Source organism: Lathamus discolor, chromosome 5 (genome assembly GCF_037157495.1).
Source record: "Lathamus discolor isolate bLatDis1 chromosome 5, bLatDis1.hap1, whole genome shotgun sequence".
NCBI lineage: Eukaryota > Metazoa > Chordata > Aves > Psittaciformes > Psittacidae > Lathamus > Lathamus discolor.
Window position 1 is genome coordinate 41,314,210 of NC_088888.1, and position 17,948 is coordinate 41,332,157.

Consider the following 17,948-nt stretch of genomic DNA (forward strand, 5'->3'; position numbering starts at 1 on the left):
GTACAATTATATGGGGAAACATGACTGCAGATTCCCTCTTGGAATCACGTACGGTAGAGATTGAAAGAGATCCGCAGCTTTCAGCTTTGGAGGACAACCGTAACAAGTGGAAAGTCTTGGACTGAACTGCTGGTGGTTTCTCACACAGAGCTCAGTGGAGTGGAACTAAGATTCCCCCAAGTGGCATGTTCCTTTTCTTCTTTTTTTTTGTTTGTTCTGAGTTTGAAAGAGGCATGTGCTGCTGCAGATGGGCTGTTCCAGAAGCTATCAATCATTATTCTCTCCTGAGTCATATCTGATGTAAGAGTTCTGCTGGCTCATTATGTACTGAGCAGTCAGGTGTTTTATCATTTTTTTTTATTTGCTGTGTTTTATGTTAGATGCATTATTTTTCTTGTGTCATGAGAACAGATAAGCAGTACTTTCTTACTTCTACTACTCAGTATTTTCTGTGTTTCTGCTTTGTTATTTCTCCAAGTTCTAAACTACTGCCTGTCCCTGAATTTCCAAGGTTATTTTTATATTGCCAGGGTGACTGAACCAAACATAATATTTCATGCAGAGGACATAAAATTGATTATACTCGGTGCTGCTGTACTAATTTCTTGTATTGGACATCCTGCTTCTAATGTGTCCTAGTTTTTTTATTTGCTTTCCTTGACTGTACTTGAACAGAGTTCTTAATTGAGCTGTTGTCAGAGAATCACAGAATGGCTGAGGCTAGGAGCCACAATCTTGTCCAGCCTCTCTGCTCAAGTGGTGTCACCTGGAGCAATAGTGCTCAGGACTGTATCCACATGGCTTTCGAGTATCTCCATGGAAGGAGATTCCACAACCTCTCTTGACAACCTATTCCAATGCTGAGTCACACTGTCGGGTTTTTTTTAAAGTCTAAGTGACCTCCAGTGTTGTAAAACATACAAGGCTGGCAGATGAATGACTTCCAGGCCATCTGATACCTTCTATTGTCAAGGGTGTTTTTCAGATATGTAAAATAGTGTATTTTTTCCCATTCATTATTAAAAGCTTTTTGATAGCAAACGTCTGGCTCCATAGAATCAGGAGCAGAGAACTTTTACTACAGCTGGTTCTTGCTATTGAAAACGGCAGCTGAGCTTTTCTAGTATTGCGCTCACAGGCTACAGACTTGTGACTTGTGCTGCTCACAGGCTACAGACTTGTGACTTGTGCTGCTGTTGAAAGCAACAGTGTCCACGCTTGTATTTTTGAATGATTTTGCTTCTGGCTTTGAGGCATTCACTAATGATAGCTTGTGCAATAAAACTATTCTTCCTGCAAAATAGAATGCAAAAATAGAAGGTTAGAAAGAGTCCGAAATTCTAACACGTCCCACCTGCCATTAATATGCAGGCAAATAAAAATAAGAAAACATGCAGATTTCTAACTTGCAGGGTTAAACGTGAGGCTAGCTTGACCATTCTGTCTTAGCAAATGTGTGCACATTTGAATCAGGCTCATTCTTGACGAGTTACTGAAGTCTGTTAGTAGTTCATCTGACACTTGCAAGGATGTCAGCTATGTTTAGAAATGAGAATATTACACTTGAAAGTAGTGATCCAAATTACAGACTCCTTTAATGTGCCAATAATCAGTTGGTATTCCTCACTTTACCCACGGTTTGATCTTGCTTCACACAGACAGCACTATGGGCTCTTTGAGGAAGAAATCCTACCCCAATACACAAAAGTGACAACAAAACCTGTTGTAATAGGCTTTGCAAACAACTATCATTGCAGCTTTGATGCTTTACAAATACCTTTTCTGCTCATTGTACCTGAACTGCATCCATGGCTTAAGTCTCTTCCCAGACATTCAGACTAGCATATTTTAACTACAGAGTCCTTTAAGTTTTGGCTGTAGTGTCCAAGATATGAATAATGGTAAGTTACAGTAAACAATACCTTAATATTTTGGATTTTTTTTTGTAATCACTACTGGCTATACTACAAATAGAGAAGACTGTATTGTCTTAGCTGCTTATTAGACTGTATGATCATGATTCATCCTGGCCATTCCTCTTCTGAAGAGTGGCACTAGGTATGAAGGAAAAGAGCAAATAATTTTTCTACAGTTACTGATACTTGGTTGAATGTTCTCATATCCTTTCTAGATTCTTACGAACTTGAGTGTTGCCATGGTTTCTGCTGTGGATTTCTAAGATATTCAGATGCTACTTTAAAAAAAAAAAAAAAATTTAAAAATTCAGTGATTAGAGTTTCAAAGAACTTTCTGTTGTAAATGAGGTCTTCAACGGCGACTTTTGGTTTTGAGTTCTGAAAAGGGAAAAAGTGAAGTAGCTTCCCCACGGGCCACATGTGGAGAAGCTGAGCCGTCTCTTTGTTCTCTGTCCTCTTTTTCTGAATATAAAAGCCTTTAATGGGACCAGAAATTGTTTTTTCTGACTGCTCAAACTATCCAAGGGAAGGGACACGTTTCTTTACTGCTTCCTGGCAAGTGAAAAGAACCCAAAAGTTTCATCTCAGTGTGACCCAACATTGATAACCAATGGGGAATATGAGATGTTAGGTTCCTCACTCCCATCTCTTTCTTAAGATTGATCTTACTTCTGTACATATAGAGGAGTTCAAAGCATCCAGAGCAATTCAAGGAGGAAAGAAGGATGAAAGTTTCAGCTCTGAGCTTCATTCACTGGTGTGCCAGATACATAAATACCATTACCTGTTACTGAATCATATTTGTTAATTATTTGCCATCCTAAGAACTGTAGTAGTGGCATTAGATAGATGCTAATAGTGTGTTTTCTGGCATTTGAATGAAACTAAGATTTACAGTGTAATGGTTGTAGATGCTTTATGGAAAGAATAGATAATATTTAATGAAAGATAAAAGATTGGCAGCATTCTGGGGAACAAGGTAAAAATGGTGAGCATCAAATAGATTTTGTCTTCTGTTGGGATGCTGCTATGATAAAATCCAGATTTTATTTTTTTTTAATCTTTAAAACATGCTATGGGTAATATCCTTGATATAAAATACCTACAGGGAGCACTAAGATGGGATGAAGGGATAGCCTGTTGGCAATTATTTAGCAACAAATGCCCTGCTGTGGAGATAAACAAATTCTTAATAGAGTGAATCAAATAAAGAGCAAACTCACAATCATTTTGTCTGCAGAAAGGCTAACATATAAATACCTCATCATACCATACCGCCTAAATGTATCATGCTGCAAATAAAATGGCTGGTTTGTTTTAACAGTTGCTGTTACAGATACCAGTGCTCAGTCTTTTGATTCTCCAAGATGTGCTTTAAGCGAACACATATTTTACTCTTCAGTTGAAGCTAAGAACAGATGCATAAACAGTAACTGTAGCTCAGCTGCTGAGTAGCAATTCATTAAATCAATCAAAACAGCTTTCAGGTTTGCCTCTCAGTCCTCAAGCAGAGATCTCCATACAGTGTCCTAAGTCATGAAAACTTTTGTATTGATTTCTTAGGATGATAATATAAAGCAGATCTTAAACTTTGAAACTTAAGTAGGTTTAAGAGAAATAAACAAATGACTTAATGAAAATAGGGAAAGGATTTTGCTGCATAAGCTGTGTCATAAGGAAAGACAAGGTTTGCAGAAAAAATAAAAATTAGATATATCCATTTACATAATTAACTAACCAGAAAGCTTGAAGAAGTCATTGATGTGGTGGAATTCCTGGATTTTTTTTCCTAATTTCTGAGGTATAGACATGGAGACAGAAAAAGGTGAAGCTGTCAAGTCTCCAACCAGATTTCTGTGTAAAGCCTTGGAGTCATTGTGGAAGCAGTACTGGCATTGTTATAGAACTACAGAACAATTTTATCTGTTTCAAATATTCCCAATCAAAATTATTGTGTGAAGATGTCTCATTTCCTCCTTTGGAGTTTTGTTTTGTTTTATTGATTAAAAGTACATCTAACTTTTTGCAAGGGTGTGTTAGGAAAGAGAGCATTAAACCTTTGTCTGCAGGAAAGAATGAAAAGGAGAGAAAGGCATCTTTCTTAATTCTAAAAAACCTGCATAGTGTCACAGAGTTATTATTGTCTGCTGAACCAGAATTAAAGGAGTACAGGGAAAGGAAGGCAAAGTAGCTAAGCTGTTCTGAAACTGAATGCCAAGACTTCTGTAATTTTCTTGAGAAGACTCCCTTCAGTATTGCTGGGTTCTCTGTGAGGAATGGTCATAAATAGTTTACAGGTAGATTTACCTACTTTAAGAAGTAAATGTTTGTTCCCTAGACTCCATTGACCATGCCGATAAGATCTTGCTTACAGAGTGGGTGAGCAGCCAAAGTGTGTATGTCTACAGACTATGTTTAACTTCAGAGAACACGTTTCCAGTACCATGTAGGCTTGCTTCCTTTTTATTAAATCTTAAGTCTCTGAAAAACTTAGATTGCAATATGCCTGAAATTTTGTTACCTGTTGTGTTTGTCTATCCTGGTGTTCCCCATTTCCCCTGTTGGCACTATGTCAATTGTACCAGTATTCTTGGAGAACCTGCTTAGAGGCTCAGAGGTGAATTAATGCTAACTTCGTAGTGTTCCCCTCATTTGGCAATTTATTATTCAGTTTTCTCTTTTAGGGTTTAGCACAAGATTAAAAAGAAGTCTGCCAGTAAATTAGTGTTTAAAATACTATTGCACAATGAAGCCATCCAGTGTGAGCATAAAATACCAGTAATGGTTTGCATTGTGCTTGTGTCTGTTAGTTTGCTTCAAAGAATTCTCAATGAATTATATTATTCAGTTCCTGTAATGCAAAAACTTGATAGCCTTACTCAAATACAGTATTTTAATAAATTCAAATGCCTTTTTTATTTATTTATATTTGGAGTCCAATTAAATTGCATTTCTTTAAGAATTTTACCAAAATATTATTGAATCCTTTTTGAGAAGTAGGAGCATTGGGCTTCCCCAAATTAATTTAGACATCTGTCATAGATAGCACTGTTTTCATGTTTCTCACATTAGTGTTGAGGGTTTTCTATTATGTCAGAATGTATTGGAAAGTAATTTTCCGTCTTAGTGTGATAGTAATCTAGGCAAGTCCTTCCATATCTCACTTTTTATAAAAGTACAGATTTTTTATTATTCCATTATCATCCCAAAGCAAATCTTACAGCAGTTACTGGAATTACTATTTGATTTTATTTGGGAATGGTTTCAGAACATCTTTATCATTATTATCATTATTATTGAGTGAAACTTCCATGCTTCTCTGTAAATATTTGAAAGAGCAAATGCAGACCTAGAGGGAGAAAAAGAGATAAAAAAAATATAGGGGTATTTCTAGAGTTTTTAAAATCACTACATATGTCACTCATATTTCATCTGAAATAAGGAAAAAGTAGAAAAAGTAAAAATTTTAACTTGTCATGTTTTGCTTGTAAGTATATGTAAGAATCTGCCAGGAGCTGTATTTAAATCAGTGTTGAAAGAGGCAGAACTTCAAATATCACAAATGTTGGAACTGTCAGTACAGCTAACATTCTAGTTTTTATTGATCTTCATGGTTGCAGTTAAGACAGATACAGCAGATAACTTAAAACAACTGGAAATGATATAGGCATTCCTAGTAATCAAAAGAAACTGAGAAGCACTTCAGGGTTTTCAATTGCTTGTTAGGTATTATTGTATATATGGAATGAAGCATCATTTGAGCCTTCCAGAAAATGCTGGAGAAAAAGTCCTACCATTAATGAAAGGTCAGACATAATAGAGAGAGGCTGGAGGCCATTTACAGATGACTGAGGTTACAAAGATGGAAAAGCAAAGCAAAGTATCACTTCAGAGAATTCATCTTCCTTACACTTAGAGTGGCAGAAGCTGTATTTTTTTATTTGCACAGCAGAAGGCACAGATGGCATTGAATTTTCACAGCTGTCTTTCAGTTAAGAGTTACTGGTAGGGTGGATGAATGTAGTTATTGTCTAGATAATGACTAACCATGTCTTTGTCCTTATTATTGCTAACAAAGAATTATCACAGAATAATAATGGAAAAATGTTGATAGAAGGGTACCTGTGAAAGCCGTCTAGTCCAACTCCCTGCTCAAAGCAGGGCCAGCTTAGATTAGGTTGCTTAGTTGCTTGTCCGTTTGAGTTTGAAGTATCTTGAAGCACTGTAGTTCCCCAGATTCTCCTTCTTGCCATTTGTATTTTTAAGACTAGTGTGATGTTTGTCTTTTTTCAGTCATCAGAAACTTTACCCCATTGCCATGGTCTTTTGAATGTGATTGACAGGAGCCTCAGAGTGACTCCAGTCAGCTTCCTCAGTACCTTTGCTCACATTCCAACTAGTCCCATGAAGCTGTGTGTATCCTGTTTGATTAAAATGCATCCTAGCTGCCTTCCTCTAATTGTACATAATGCTTCACTCCCACAGACCCTGTTAGTAGACTCATGGGCTGGGAAGCCTGAGAGCCAAATTTGCCAACAAAACCCAAGACACTAAAAGGCACTGAGTAACTTGGCCTTTCCCATGTACTTTGTCATTAAGTTCCCTGTGTCTCACTGAGCAGTGGACATACACTTTCTTTAGTCTTCCTTCCATTCAAGTCTCCTGAAGATGTCAGTTTCTACAGAAATAAAGCTTTATTTATTTTAAAATAAGTAAGCACCAATTTGTGAAAACACTCTCCAGCTGCAGCCCAAAACACTGTTATCTTCTTGGTCTCTTCGACATATTTGTAGGAATTCTACTGTTCCTTATTAAAAAAAAAAAAAGAAAAAAGAAAAAAAAAGCTTTTTATAGCTGATATAAATAATGTAATAGAAGTATAAGGTAAGTATATTAAGTATAAGAAGTATAAGGTAAGTATATGGTTAAGGCTCCAGTAGTAAAAAAGTCTCTGTTTAATACTGTATTGCTGCTGTAGGACGCTGCTGAGTATCACTGCAGAAATTCTGACCTTAGTCCTTTTACCCAATCGGTTGAAGTCCATCTGTTTTAATGCAATACAATTTATTTAAACCCTTTTACTCAGTTTTTAATGCCAGATTGCTTCTTGGGTTCCAGCAGCTTCTTCCCTTTCTTGAGTGGACAACATCTACATTTTATTGCCAGTGGGTTTGAGTGAATATAATTAAGATGTGACCTGCATATACTTTGCCTGCTTCCAGGTTTGTTGGTTAAGGAGGAAGGGGCTACTGTATTCTAATTCTAGCTAATTCAGGTTTTCAGCCCTTCATACTGGGCAAATGATGTGCACAGGTACTACAAGTGCTGGTTGGTAGCTATGAACACATTGTGTCGTGTGAAAATCCCTTCAGTCTCAGAAAAGTTTTTCTCTGAGTTGTGAATCCCAAGAAGAGGGTAGTGAAAGTGCAGGTAGCACAAGAGGCCCTGATAATGTCCCTGGGGACAGACAGACTGGTCTGACAGTTCACAGATGCCTAGAAGTGGGATTCCTTTTTCCCCAATATGTTTTTTATCCATGTCAAGTTATTTCGGTCGGTTAAAGAAAAGAAGTTGGGGTGGGGGAGAGAAAAGGAAAGTCTTTGGATGGGTGAGTGAGTTGAATTGGGTCATGAATGCTAGGAGTGGCACAGGAAAGGAAGGAGAACCCTGTGGCTTGAAGCAGGGGAAAAGGGAGGAAACTGCCATTGGATTCTGCTTTTGTGCTTCAGTTGTCCCATTTGCTACATCAGTATGAGAAATCCTCATATACATGTATTTACATATTTTGTTGGTTTATACCTAATAAAACCATCTAACACTTCTATAGGCTTGCTTATCTTAGTGACAAAAAGTTATTGTAGTTACTAACACCTTTTTATTACAGTACATTAAAAATAAATAAAAATATAAAAATCTTCCTACCACCCTTGCCTAATATACTGTTTATTTTTATTCATGCCTCTGTTTGTTACCCAGTGTAACTGCGTCTTCCAGTGAGAAGTGGAGATTTCCGATTTGGCCAGAATGGAATGAAGCAGATATCAATGCAGAAAAATGGGATACTGGAAAAGCTGGAAAGGAGAAAGATAAAACTGGGAGAAGTCCTACTTCAGTAAGCTGTGTGACATATATATATTATTTCCACTTTATTTTTTGTACCTGTATTTAATAGCTTATTTGTCACAACTTTGATGATAAAAGGGCTGGGAAGCCTACCATATGAGGAAAGGCTGAGAGACCTCAGTTTGTTCAGCCTCGAGTAAAGAAGTCTCAGTGGAGACCTTATCACCATGTTCCAGTATTTAAAGGGTGGGTACAGAGAAGACAGAGACTCCTTTTTCACAAGGGGTCACATGATAAAAACAAGGGGTAATGGGCACACGTAACTCCTGGGGAGATCCCAACTTGACACGAGGAAAATTTTTCACAATGAGAACAATCAGCCATTGGAGTAATCTCCCTTGGGAAGTGGTAGATTCCCCAGTGTTGGACACTTAAGATTTGGCTGGACAGGATGCTAGGACATCTAGTCGTGGTCATGCTTTGCCTAGAAAAGTTGGCCCACATGATTCTTGAGGTCCCTTCAACCTGTTTTTTTTATCATGGAATCATGGAATGATTTGAGTTGGAATGACTTTTAAGTTTCATCTGGATTTTTACTCCTTCAAACTTGTTATCATTACAGAATGTATCTGCATTTTGTGCAGAATAGTAATAAAATTATTTCTTAAAGAGCTTCTTAAACTAATAATTTTAAAGTGACATTTAAAATCGATATAATACCATGCTTGATCATCTGTATATAAATTCTGCATTGTTCATATGCTCATGTGTGAACACACAGAATATGTATTCTTGTGTGCTATGTGTATGTTAGCATATGTTTCTAGATTTAATTTTTTTTCTTATCCCAAGCATGAATTTATTGTACCCCTGTGGGACCGAAGTACTGTTTAGAGGCAAGGTGTAGGTTCTATACTGAATGCTGCCATTAACTTGACAAGTAAATAATTTTCTTTTGTGTCTTTCTTCTGTTCCATTACCACATTTGGTGTGTTTAGAGCACAGTCCAAACATTTACCTATCACTAATCTGTTAGGTCTGCCAGACATTATTATAATAGATAAAATTTAAAAATAATTGTAACTGCAATATTTCTTTTTTAGCATAAGAGGCATTCAGAGGTGCTACTGGCTCATTCAGTTCTTCAGTCACAAGCTATATGAAACATTGCTCTTTTTACATGTTTAAATGAGTTTTTAAATTTGTCAGTCACAGCAGATAAATTTACAGATCTGAAGAATATTCTAATGTGGCCTCTCTTGATCCAAGCAGCTAGCCAGAATTCAACATCGTATAGGGTATTTCGGTTAGAAACAGAATTAGTGATGGCCTCCAGTACCTTTGAGTACACTTAGAACATGAATATAAACAATCATATTTTCTTGAGTGGGAAGAGGAATTGATTGGAAGTGATTTCTTTCCTTGTAATGCTAAAGCCCTTTTACCAAGTATCTCTACATGATAACCTCTCTTAGAGCAGAGCAGTGTGCTGCTGAGATTGTACATTTCACCTTGTCTGGTTTTTGTGCCTGTTTCTTGCCTGTGCTTCCTGTAGAACTTGTGGTCAAGGCTCCTGCCATTAAACCATGAACTCCTGAGACCAGGCAGTTGTCCCTTATAGCCACCTTAAATAAAAGATAAGTTAAGCCTGATTTTGTCAGTCAGCTGAACCTACAGTATCCTTTCTTTAAAGTATTTTTTCACTTGTAAGGTAAAGAAAGTTGTCTCTTCCCCCTCTCCCCCCCCTCCAGTTTTCTTCACAGAAACTCTTTCTCATGTTTGGTCTGTAGAAGATAGAGTACATTGTGGACTGTGAAATACACAGCAGTGTATAGTATGCCTAAAAGCTATTTAAAATTCCAGGCACAAATAAAAGGCACTAACCATGTAACCAATTAGTTTCTCTGTCAGCAGTATGAGAGGCATCTCTTCATGCTACATTGTGCTGTTAAGTAAACAAGTTATCATATATCCTGATGTCTTCTGTTCACATGGAGGATAAGTATCATTTTGGAAATGAAAGTTTGAAAATTATATGAGGCTCTCTCTCTCTAATGGTCTAATTCACAGTGCTGTATAATTACCGCTCTTTTTGGTTTCTATAGCAGTTTTAAATGCTTGGAACCTGCTTTGTTTGTGTGGCGTTAGGTATTTACTTTCAGTCTTCAATTTAGAAAGCTTTAGAAATAAGTGAGTTGGAAAAAGTACTCAGGGAGAACTCTGTAGAAGAGTGCCTGACTTAAAAGCTCAAATAGTTTTTGGGGAGGTTTTTCTGAAAGGTGTAAAAGAAAGAAAACTTTTCATATAGATCTATTTAGGCAGTGCAGATCACATGGACTTCTCAGAATAATACAAGCAGCTTTCATACTGAATCTTCATTTTGGGCATTGCACTGTTTTAGTTCAGTTATAGATACTATTACTTCCATTAGTACTATCTTTTTCCCTTCAGTGAATTATTGTGTGAGCAATATATTATTTTTACTCTTGTGGAAGATACAATACCATAATTAATGAAATATGTTCCATTTTGTTCATGCCTATTTTATGTAGTATTTCTTTGAGGATCCTGAAGGGAAAATAGAGTTGCCAGCATCTTTGAAAGTACATTCATGGAAACGTCCACATGAGTTTTTAGCACATAAGGTAAGAAACAAGCAAAGTGGTAATGAAAAAGTTATGCTTGCCTAGCTATATCACAAGCAGAAGAAAACTGATAGAGGAAATTATTTCAATAGATAAAACCCACTTGATCATGCATAGTCATCCTGTCCAGGAAACCACTGTACACCTAAGAGTCACTGACGCATGTTACAGTCAACCCATACTGCATATACAGCTTGGCTCTGACGTCTGCATGGTGCTGGGTGAAATCCCTGGTTGCTGAATAAACTCAGGCAGCTCAAGGGAGTAGCCTGCAGGCAGCTCCCACGTCTTACTGGCGGTTACACCACCTGCATCTCCTTGCATTTATCTAATTGCAAGTTCTTATGTGAACATTCTTTCTGTTTTATAGTACAAATGATGAACAGAGATATTTTATTGTAAGAATATCTTGTAACAGCTCAAATCCTATCATAGCTCAATAACACCAAAATGGGGTAACCTTTTCTATGGGTGAGATCTGCACAGAATGTTGCATGTGGATCAGAGGCCTGTTTGATGCTGCACAACTTGGGTTCCCAGTGTCTAAAAGGACCTAAGGTTATCTATACTAATCTCTTTCCTTATAGTTAGCTCTAATAACAGCATTTTAAATGACACTGTATGAAGTCTGACTGCCTTTCTTAGTGGGATGACAATGGGCCAGCGCTTCCTGATGCAAAACATTATTGTAGCTTAACCTCCCAAGCCTCCTCTGCTTCTTGACTCCATGACAAGTTCTGTTTGTTCCAAACTAAGGCTTCTCTTGAGCAGATATCTGAGGTAAATATCTATCTTCTAACCATGAATTAGCTATACCAGAAGTAAGTACTTTTTTCTTATTTCAACTGTTATATTTTGCCAGTCTGCATACAGAACTTGTACACATCTTTGACAGTACTTGTCTGGAAGGTAACCGTAACGTTTTAAAATGATGAAAAGCTCTTATTCAGTTTATTTTTAAAATGCAAAGAAAATAAACAGCCTACCATTTCAAAGGTTAGTGTTCAATCCTGTTGCTAATCTAAGTTTTAAAGCATTTTTGCTTCAGACTAAATGCTTAAAATTTTAAAGCACTTTGACCATCCTTTCAACTTTTTCAGGCTTGTCAGTTTTCCTTTTGTCAGCTTGTCAGTTCCGTTTGTTATTAACTAGACACTAAACAGGTCCAAGTTTAATTTTAATAGAGGAAGGAGAGAAGGAGGTCAGGGGAGTAATTGACAAGACCAAAAGATTGGACAAGAAATGCTGCCAAAATGCATAAACTGAGTAGAGGTATCTGAAGGATGAGGACAACAGAGCTGGCAACCCAGAAAGCCATGGAAACATGTATCTGCATTAAAAATAGCTTTAAAAATCTATCTTTATAGCACTGTGAAGAAATCATTTGCTTTCTTTAAGACCTGATTAAAATTTTGATGCTTGTTTTGGTCTAGTATCTTTTGAATCAGGAAGCTATGATTAGTAGAAATTTTTAAGTTGTTAAAAATTAATGTAAAGGTCAAGTGACGAAAGGCTATTAAGATGATGCATGTTCCTGCCTAATCTATTAATAACCATAAAATAAAGCATAAACAAGCCTATTTAGTGTGGTAAGCAGAGAATCAAGAAATAATCACCAATAAGTGATGAGATGTACAGATATATTTAGTTCAATAAACTACAATCCTAGTATGTTATTTCTAAGCTGCATAAAAAAAGAAAAAGGACTGTATGAACAAGTAATGTCACCAAAACTGTGTAATATAGTCAAAGGTTTCATAAAGACTGTGCTCATACTGACAATACCATTATCGAGCTGACCATGAGGAAACAAATACCTTTGAGTCTTGGTGGGGGACCAAGGAAATCTCAATGTATGAGACAGTGTTGTGGTCATGATTTAAGTACAGACCTGCAAATACTGTGAATAAATTGGAGAAATCTTAATTTACTTATGTAATTATTTCATTTGATACTTTTTTAATCTCCTGGTAAGAATAATGATTTTTTTTAAATTCTGAACATTTACATTTTAAAATATTTTTATTAAGAAACAAGAGAGCAATGACAAGATTTGAAAATCGATGCTGTTTAGTTTGCGAATGTTTAATGAATATTTGTCGAATGTCTGACATTTGTATGTCACTACTGGTAAACATTAGTGTTTATTTAAGTTTTTTCAGGTAATTTAGCTATGGAGTTAACTAACTTACTTTCTCCTAGATTCCTGTGGTCGTCAAAAATGAAGCCTCATTTGACCTTCTTTCAGAAAATGAGCATATATTTTGTAGTGAGGTAGGTATACATTTATGTCCCTCTTAAAAAAAAAATTCTTTCTTTTTCACTTTTTTCACTTTTTTGATTTTACTCCAAATTTCTACATCAAGAAACAAGTTGTGTTAAATTTCTTAGTTGAAAAAATAATGATGGGGATAAAATGGTAAAGAATCATGTGGATTTGTATAATTACTGTTTATCTTTTTCAGAATTTGAAAAATTATATCAAGGATGGTGAGAGATTTTACAAACATGTGGGGTGGGGTTTTTTTGTTTTTTGTTTTTCCTTTCTCTTTTCCCTCCCCTCCCCTCTCTTATCCTCCCCTGCCCTCTCCTCCCCTTCCCTGCCCTCCCCTCTCCTCCCCTCTCTTATCCTCCCCTCCCCTCCCCTCCCCCTTTGTTCTTTTCACTCTTCTTGTCTCTCCTTTCCCTTTCCCCTCTTCTCCGTTCTCTTCTCCGTTCTCTTCTCCGTTCTCTTCTCCGTTCTCTTCTCCGTTCTCTTCTCCGTTCTCTTCTCCGTTCTCTTCTCCGTTCTCTTCTCCGTTCTCTTCTCCGTTCTTCTTTTCCCCGTTCTCTTCCCCTTTTCGTTCTCTTCCCCTTTCCTTTCTCTTCCCCCTTTCTCCTCTCTCTTCCCCCTTTCTCCTCTCTCTTCCCCCTTTCTCCTCTCTCTTCCCCCTTTCTCCTCTCTCTTCCCCCTTTCTCCTCTCTCTCTCCCCCAACTCCCTCATCCCTCCCTCCCTCCGTCCCCTTCCTTCCTTTCCTCCCCTTCTTCCCCTTCCTCCCTCCCTTTCCTTCCTTCTTTTCCTTCCTTCCTTCCTAGAGCAAATGCATTCTTTCTAATGTAGCTTTTATGCTTTTCATTCAAGCTTCCCTGAAGTCATGTTCTTGGTGTGCCTGCATGTATGTGCAAATGTCTGTCACCCAGCCAATCTTTTCCTTCTCTCCAGAGTTGCATACATGTTTACTGAATTCCTATAGATCAGGGGAAAACAGAAAATAGATAGAACCAAGGCATCTGAATGCCTTCATGAATATAGTAGTATAATTTCTATTTCATTCAAATTGAATTCAAAATTCAGCACCAGAGAAACTGTATGGGAGGCAGCCATCAGGCAACAGAGGATGTAAATTTTGCTGTCCACAGAACCACTAATTAATTTTTGGGAAAGATTGTTGTACTAAAAGCTTATTCTCATTTTTGTTTACATAAGTCACTGTAACAGTCTGGTAATACTTCTGAAACTGTAGCACACATCAGAAATCTGCGTGTTAGAAAAGCACATGTACTAAAGCATGATTAGTTAAAGCTTCTATTTAATTGTTTTAAAAATACTAAATACTTCTAATGATTTAGAATTGTTTCTTACTGAGTACAAATAACAAGTATTAAAGCCAATATTGATTTTTGGCATTTATGTCTAGTAATAAGCAGTTGAACAAGTGACAGTTCAGAGCTCCTGTAACATAATTTATTTTGAAATGATACGTCCTCATTTTCCTTTGGTAAATGATGAATAGCATAGTTGATATTATGCTTTTCCTTGGTTTCATGAAGTTTTGTGGTGTTGTGGGTGGATATTATGATGATTTTAATAAAGGTTTTACCAGTGAAATTAATTTTTGCATGAAACCATAGCTATACTTTCATATAATTGATTAATTTGAAACAGAATCTTTTCTATTCTTGGATCATTATAATGTGACCTGATTTTATTTTTCTAACAGATGTTAGCTAAGAAACTTTTTTTTCATGTTTGTATCTTTTTTTCAGCTGATGAGATGGATTGTAAGTGAAATTTATGTAGTCTGGAGGATATATAATGGAAAGACCCTAACTAATGGAACATCCACACTTTTTTGGAAACCATGGGAACACATTTATGCATTATGTAAAGCTACCAAGGGACACATGCCACTGTACAATAACTATGGAAAATATGTAGTGAGACTTTATTGGATGGTGAGTACAATATAGAAGTCTATGCAGCTAGTATGGCAAAACGTAATGCTTAGGACAAGTGTTTATTATTATTGAATGGATATGGTTTTTCTTTTTTTTTTTTTTTAGGAACAGAAGTGTTGACAAATTGTTGCTGCGTGTTAGTAAAAATGCCTTCTAAGTTCATGTGTTTTTTGTACAACTCAGAACCGGATAAAACAGAGTTTTTCTTGAAAAGGCAATATTCTTTTTTCATAGATGATGTAAAATTTTGCTGATTATTAGGAGATTAATTTTTTTTTCTTCATTGCAACAAAATACTACATTTGAGTTCATTTGCTTATTGCATTGCAGAAAGAGGATCCAATAATGGCAGTTGCTAGTGTTGCATATATTCAAACTATCTATTGGAACAACTTTTCTGATACCTGTGACTTTTTTTGTGTGTGTCAAACAGCAGTTTTCAATTCATTCCTTAGCCCAAAGCGCATTTCAGTACATTTTAAAGAAAATAATTGGTTCCTTCTGTATCACATAGAGAGTGGTTAAAACAATGTTGATTTAAGTGATTCATTTTCACCATTTGTAGTTTTGTTGAGCAGCATGTGGTACTTTCATCCTACTTTTACAGGGTTTGATTTTCATATCATGTCCTCTTACAATCCAATTTAAACTGTTTTTGATTTGTCACACTTACAGATATTTTCTTTTTCTAATTTCTTTCTTATAATTTTTTGTTGTTTTATTTGTTTGCTTGTGGTTTTTTTTGTACTCTGTGTCTCAAAATATTATGACAGTACTAAGCACCGAATGTGTGTGCTACCTGAATGGGTATCTTTAAAATGTGATGGAGTAATTAAAAAAATTTGGGAAAAAAGCCTGGAGGTGTTTTTTTGTTTTAAGCCATGATAAAAAACAGTAAGTAGAGGTCTCTTGCAAAGATGTTCTCAGCCAATAGGAAGCAATCAAAAAAGAGGAATAGTAAGTATGAGAATTGAACTCTTAAAAATAAGGAGAAGAAGGTTTTGTGAGGGTGGTATTTGTGGAAAGCGCTGATGTGGTTAATGGAAGTTATTTGGAAGATGGAATGTAAGAGTGCAAGTCTGAATACTCAAGGACAGCACTCTTGAATGCGTAACAAAAGGAGACAAAATATGTAGGAGGAGAGGAAGAGAATGTGTATATAACTTGGCGAAGAGAGAGGAGGTTTTGTTTTCCTAATGCTCTTTGTGGCAAGTTTCCAGTTTACAATTATTTGAGTTAATTAGTGTTCCTCTACAAAAGGAGAGGACACAAACGTCCCATCTCACAATTTTTTTTTAAAACTTCAGAATAAAGAAACTCGTATCACATGCAGCAGGGGATGTACCTCAAGAGGGACAGCAGCAGGTCGGTGCCTCAGGTGGATAATCTCGCTAAGTTTCATGTTGGAGGCATGGAGAAAGCCTTGCAGTTGCATATAGCACATCACTTAGAAACACCTCAGTGCAGAGTTCTTTCAGAAATCTCTACAGCTACAAATACAAAATAATTACTCAAACATTTCTGTGACCCTTGGAAAATTGCTCATATTCTATTTCTCTGCCAGAAACCATTAATCTAGTTGGTTATATTACAAAAACTTCATGTGAATAAAAGTGAGGAAGGATTTCTTTTGCTTCTCCATCCCCCTGTTAAATTGTTTATAAATCTGTCCATCTCTTGGAATGAACATAAATACAAATAAAACTGGGGAGAGCTTTTGAATGGCTGCACTTACACACGTTGCAGTTTGATACGTGTCTCTTGAGAGAGAACAAAACCCTGAGCATATTAGTTTTATTTTTAAATAATCCTACAGCATGTATATGTATTAAGGAAAACTTACAGTTCTAATACAGTATGGATCAAAAATGATATTTTAAAAGGAAATTTTATGCAGTTAGCTACTGATTTATGTCAGCTAGCCAGAACTGAGGAAGGAATGGGAAAGTAGTTAAAACTGAAGAATCCCTTTAACTTATCTGTAAGGGAGAGCACTTAAATGATTTACATGCCTGTGCTTTCCTCGTCCCTTACTACTGCCTCTACATATGGAATAACTTACATTCATATATGGAATAAGAGTTGCATGAGTTTTAGAAGGCAGAAATCATGTTACTGTCATAACTGTACTAGGTTCCTCAGCAGAGGACATTATTCTGTGTGTGAATTTAATGCTGCAGAGGTTGTGTATTTACATGGTATAAGACAGCATTTCAAAGTCTCTGTAAGCATTATCAGGGTGGGTTTTTTGTTTTGTTGGGGTTTTTTTTTTTTTTTGTTTGTTTGTTTCTTTGTCACTTTTGTTTTATGTTTTGATTTGGGCCTGTGAGTTCATTTCATTTCTTTTGCTTTGGTTGTACATCAGTACTTCACAGAAAGAAAAATGGGTGGAAAGAAGGTCAGATGACGAGAGATTAAAGAAAATGTGCAAATGAGAGAAGTCAAACATCAGTAGAGATAGAGGAGAAACAGATTTCAAAGGACAAAGTGAAAAATTATATGAAAAGGGTGAGAAAGCACAGTGGAAGACTAATGAACTGGTTTCAGCAAAATGCAGTAGTGAGTCCTGAGGGGATTGTTGTCCACCAGACCAAACCTTGGATAGTTTTTCACATAATTGGCATGAAATTCTTTCAGTTCTACCCCACATCCTACTTGAATTTATTCCTTTATTTGCACTTTTTCTTACCTACAGATTTCTTTTTCTATCCATAAACCTTCTGCCTCTCATATTTTTCTTTCTCTTGGTGTCTTATTTCCTTAAATTAGCGTTTTTTTTTTTTTTTAGAGTTAATGCCAAAATGCTGTAAAAGGGTTATTACTGGTGTAAAATAATTGTGATATGAACTGTATTATTTATTAAGTATAAAAAGCAAGCAATTGATGCTACATATACAAAAAATAGTATTGCTTTTGAAGAATTACATGCACAGAATTACTGGTCTGAATCAAAACATGTCTTGAGCTACAGAAAGCCAAATATCTCCTCAATCTTTTCTTTTCAACTTGTGCTAGTCTCTGTATTGAAGTTCAGCTGTTACTGAAAGAGACAAATATGTCATCATTTCAGTTACTGGGTCCTTTGCAAACTTGGGAAATCTTAAA

The 17,948-nt window shown here is 36.3% G+C and overlaps 1 protein-coding gene across 1 annotated transcript in view; it reads left to right on the top strand.

The window, feature by feature from the left end:
- ADGB (androglobin) overlaps positions 1 to 17,948 on the top strand; it is a 104,200-nt gene that overhangs the window by 6,903 nt on the left and 79,349 nt on the right. Inside the window, exons 2-5 of the mRNA XM_065680511.1 lie at positions 7,893 to 8,028; positions 10,532 to 10,624; positions 12,827 to 12,898; positions 14,652 to 14,840. Of these exons, the coding sequence (XP_065536583.1) occupies positions 7,893 to 8,028; positions 10,532 to 10,624; positions 12,827 to 12,898; positions 14,652 to 14,840 (490 nt within the window). The remainder of the gene's footprint in view (positions 1 to 7,892; positions 8,029 to 10,531; positions 10,625 to 12,826; positions 12,899 to 14,651; positions 14,841 to 17,948) is intronic.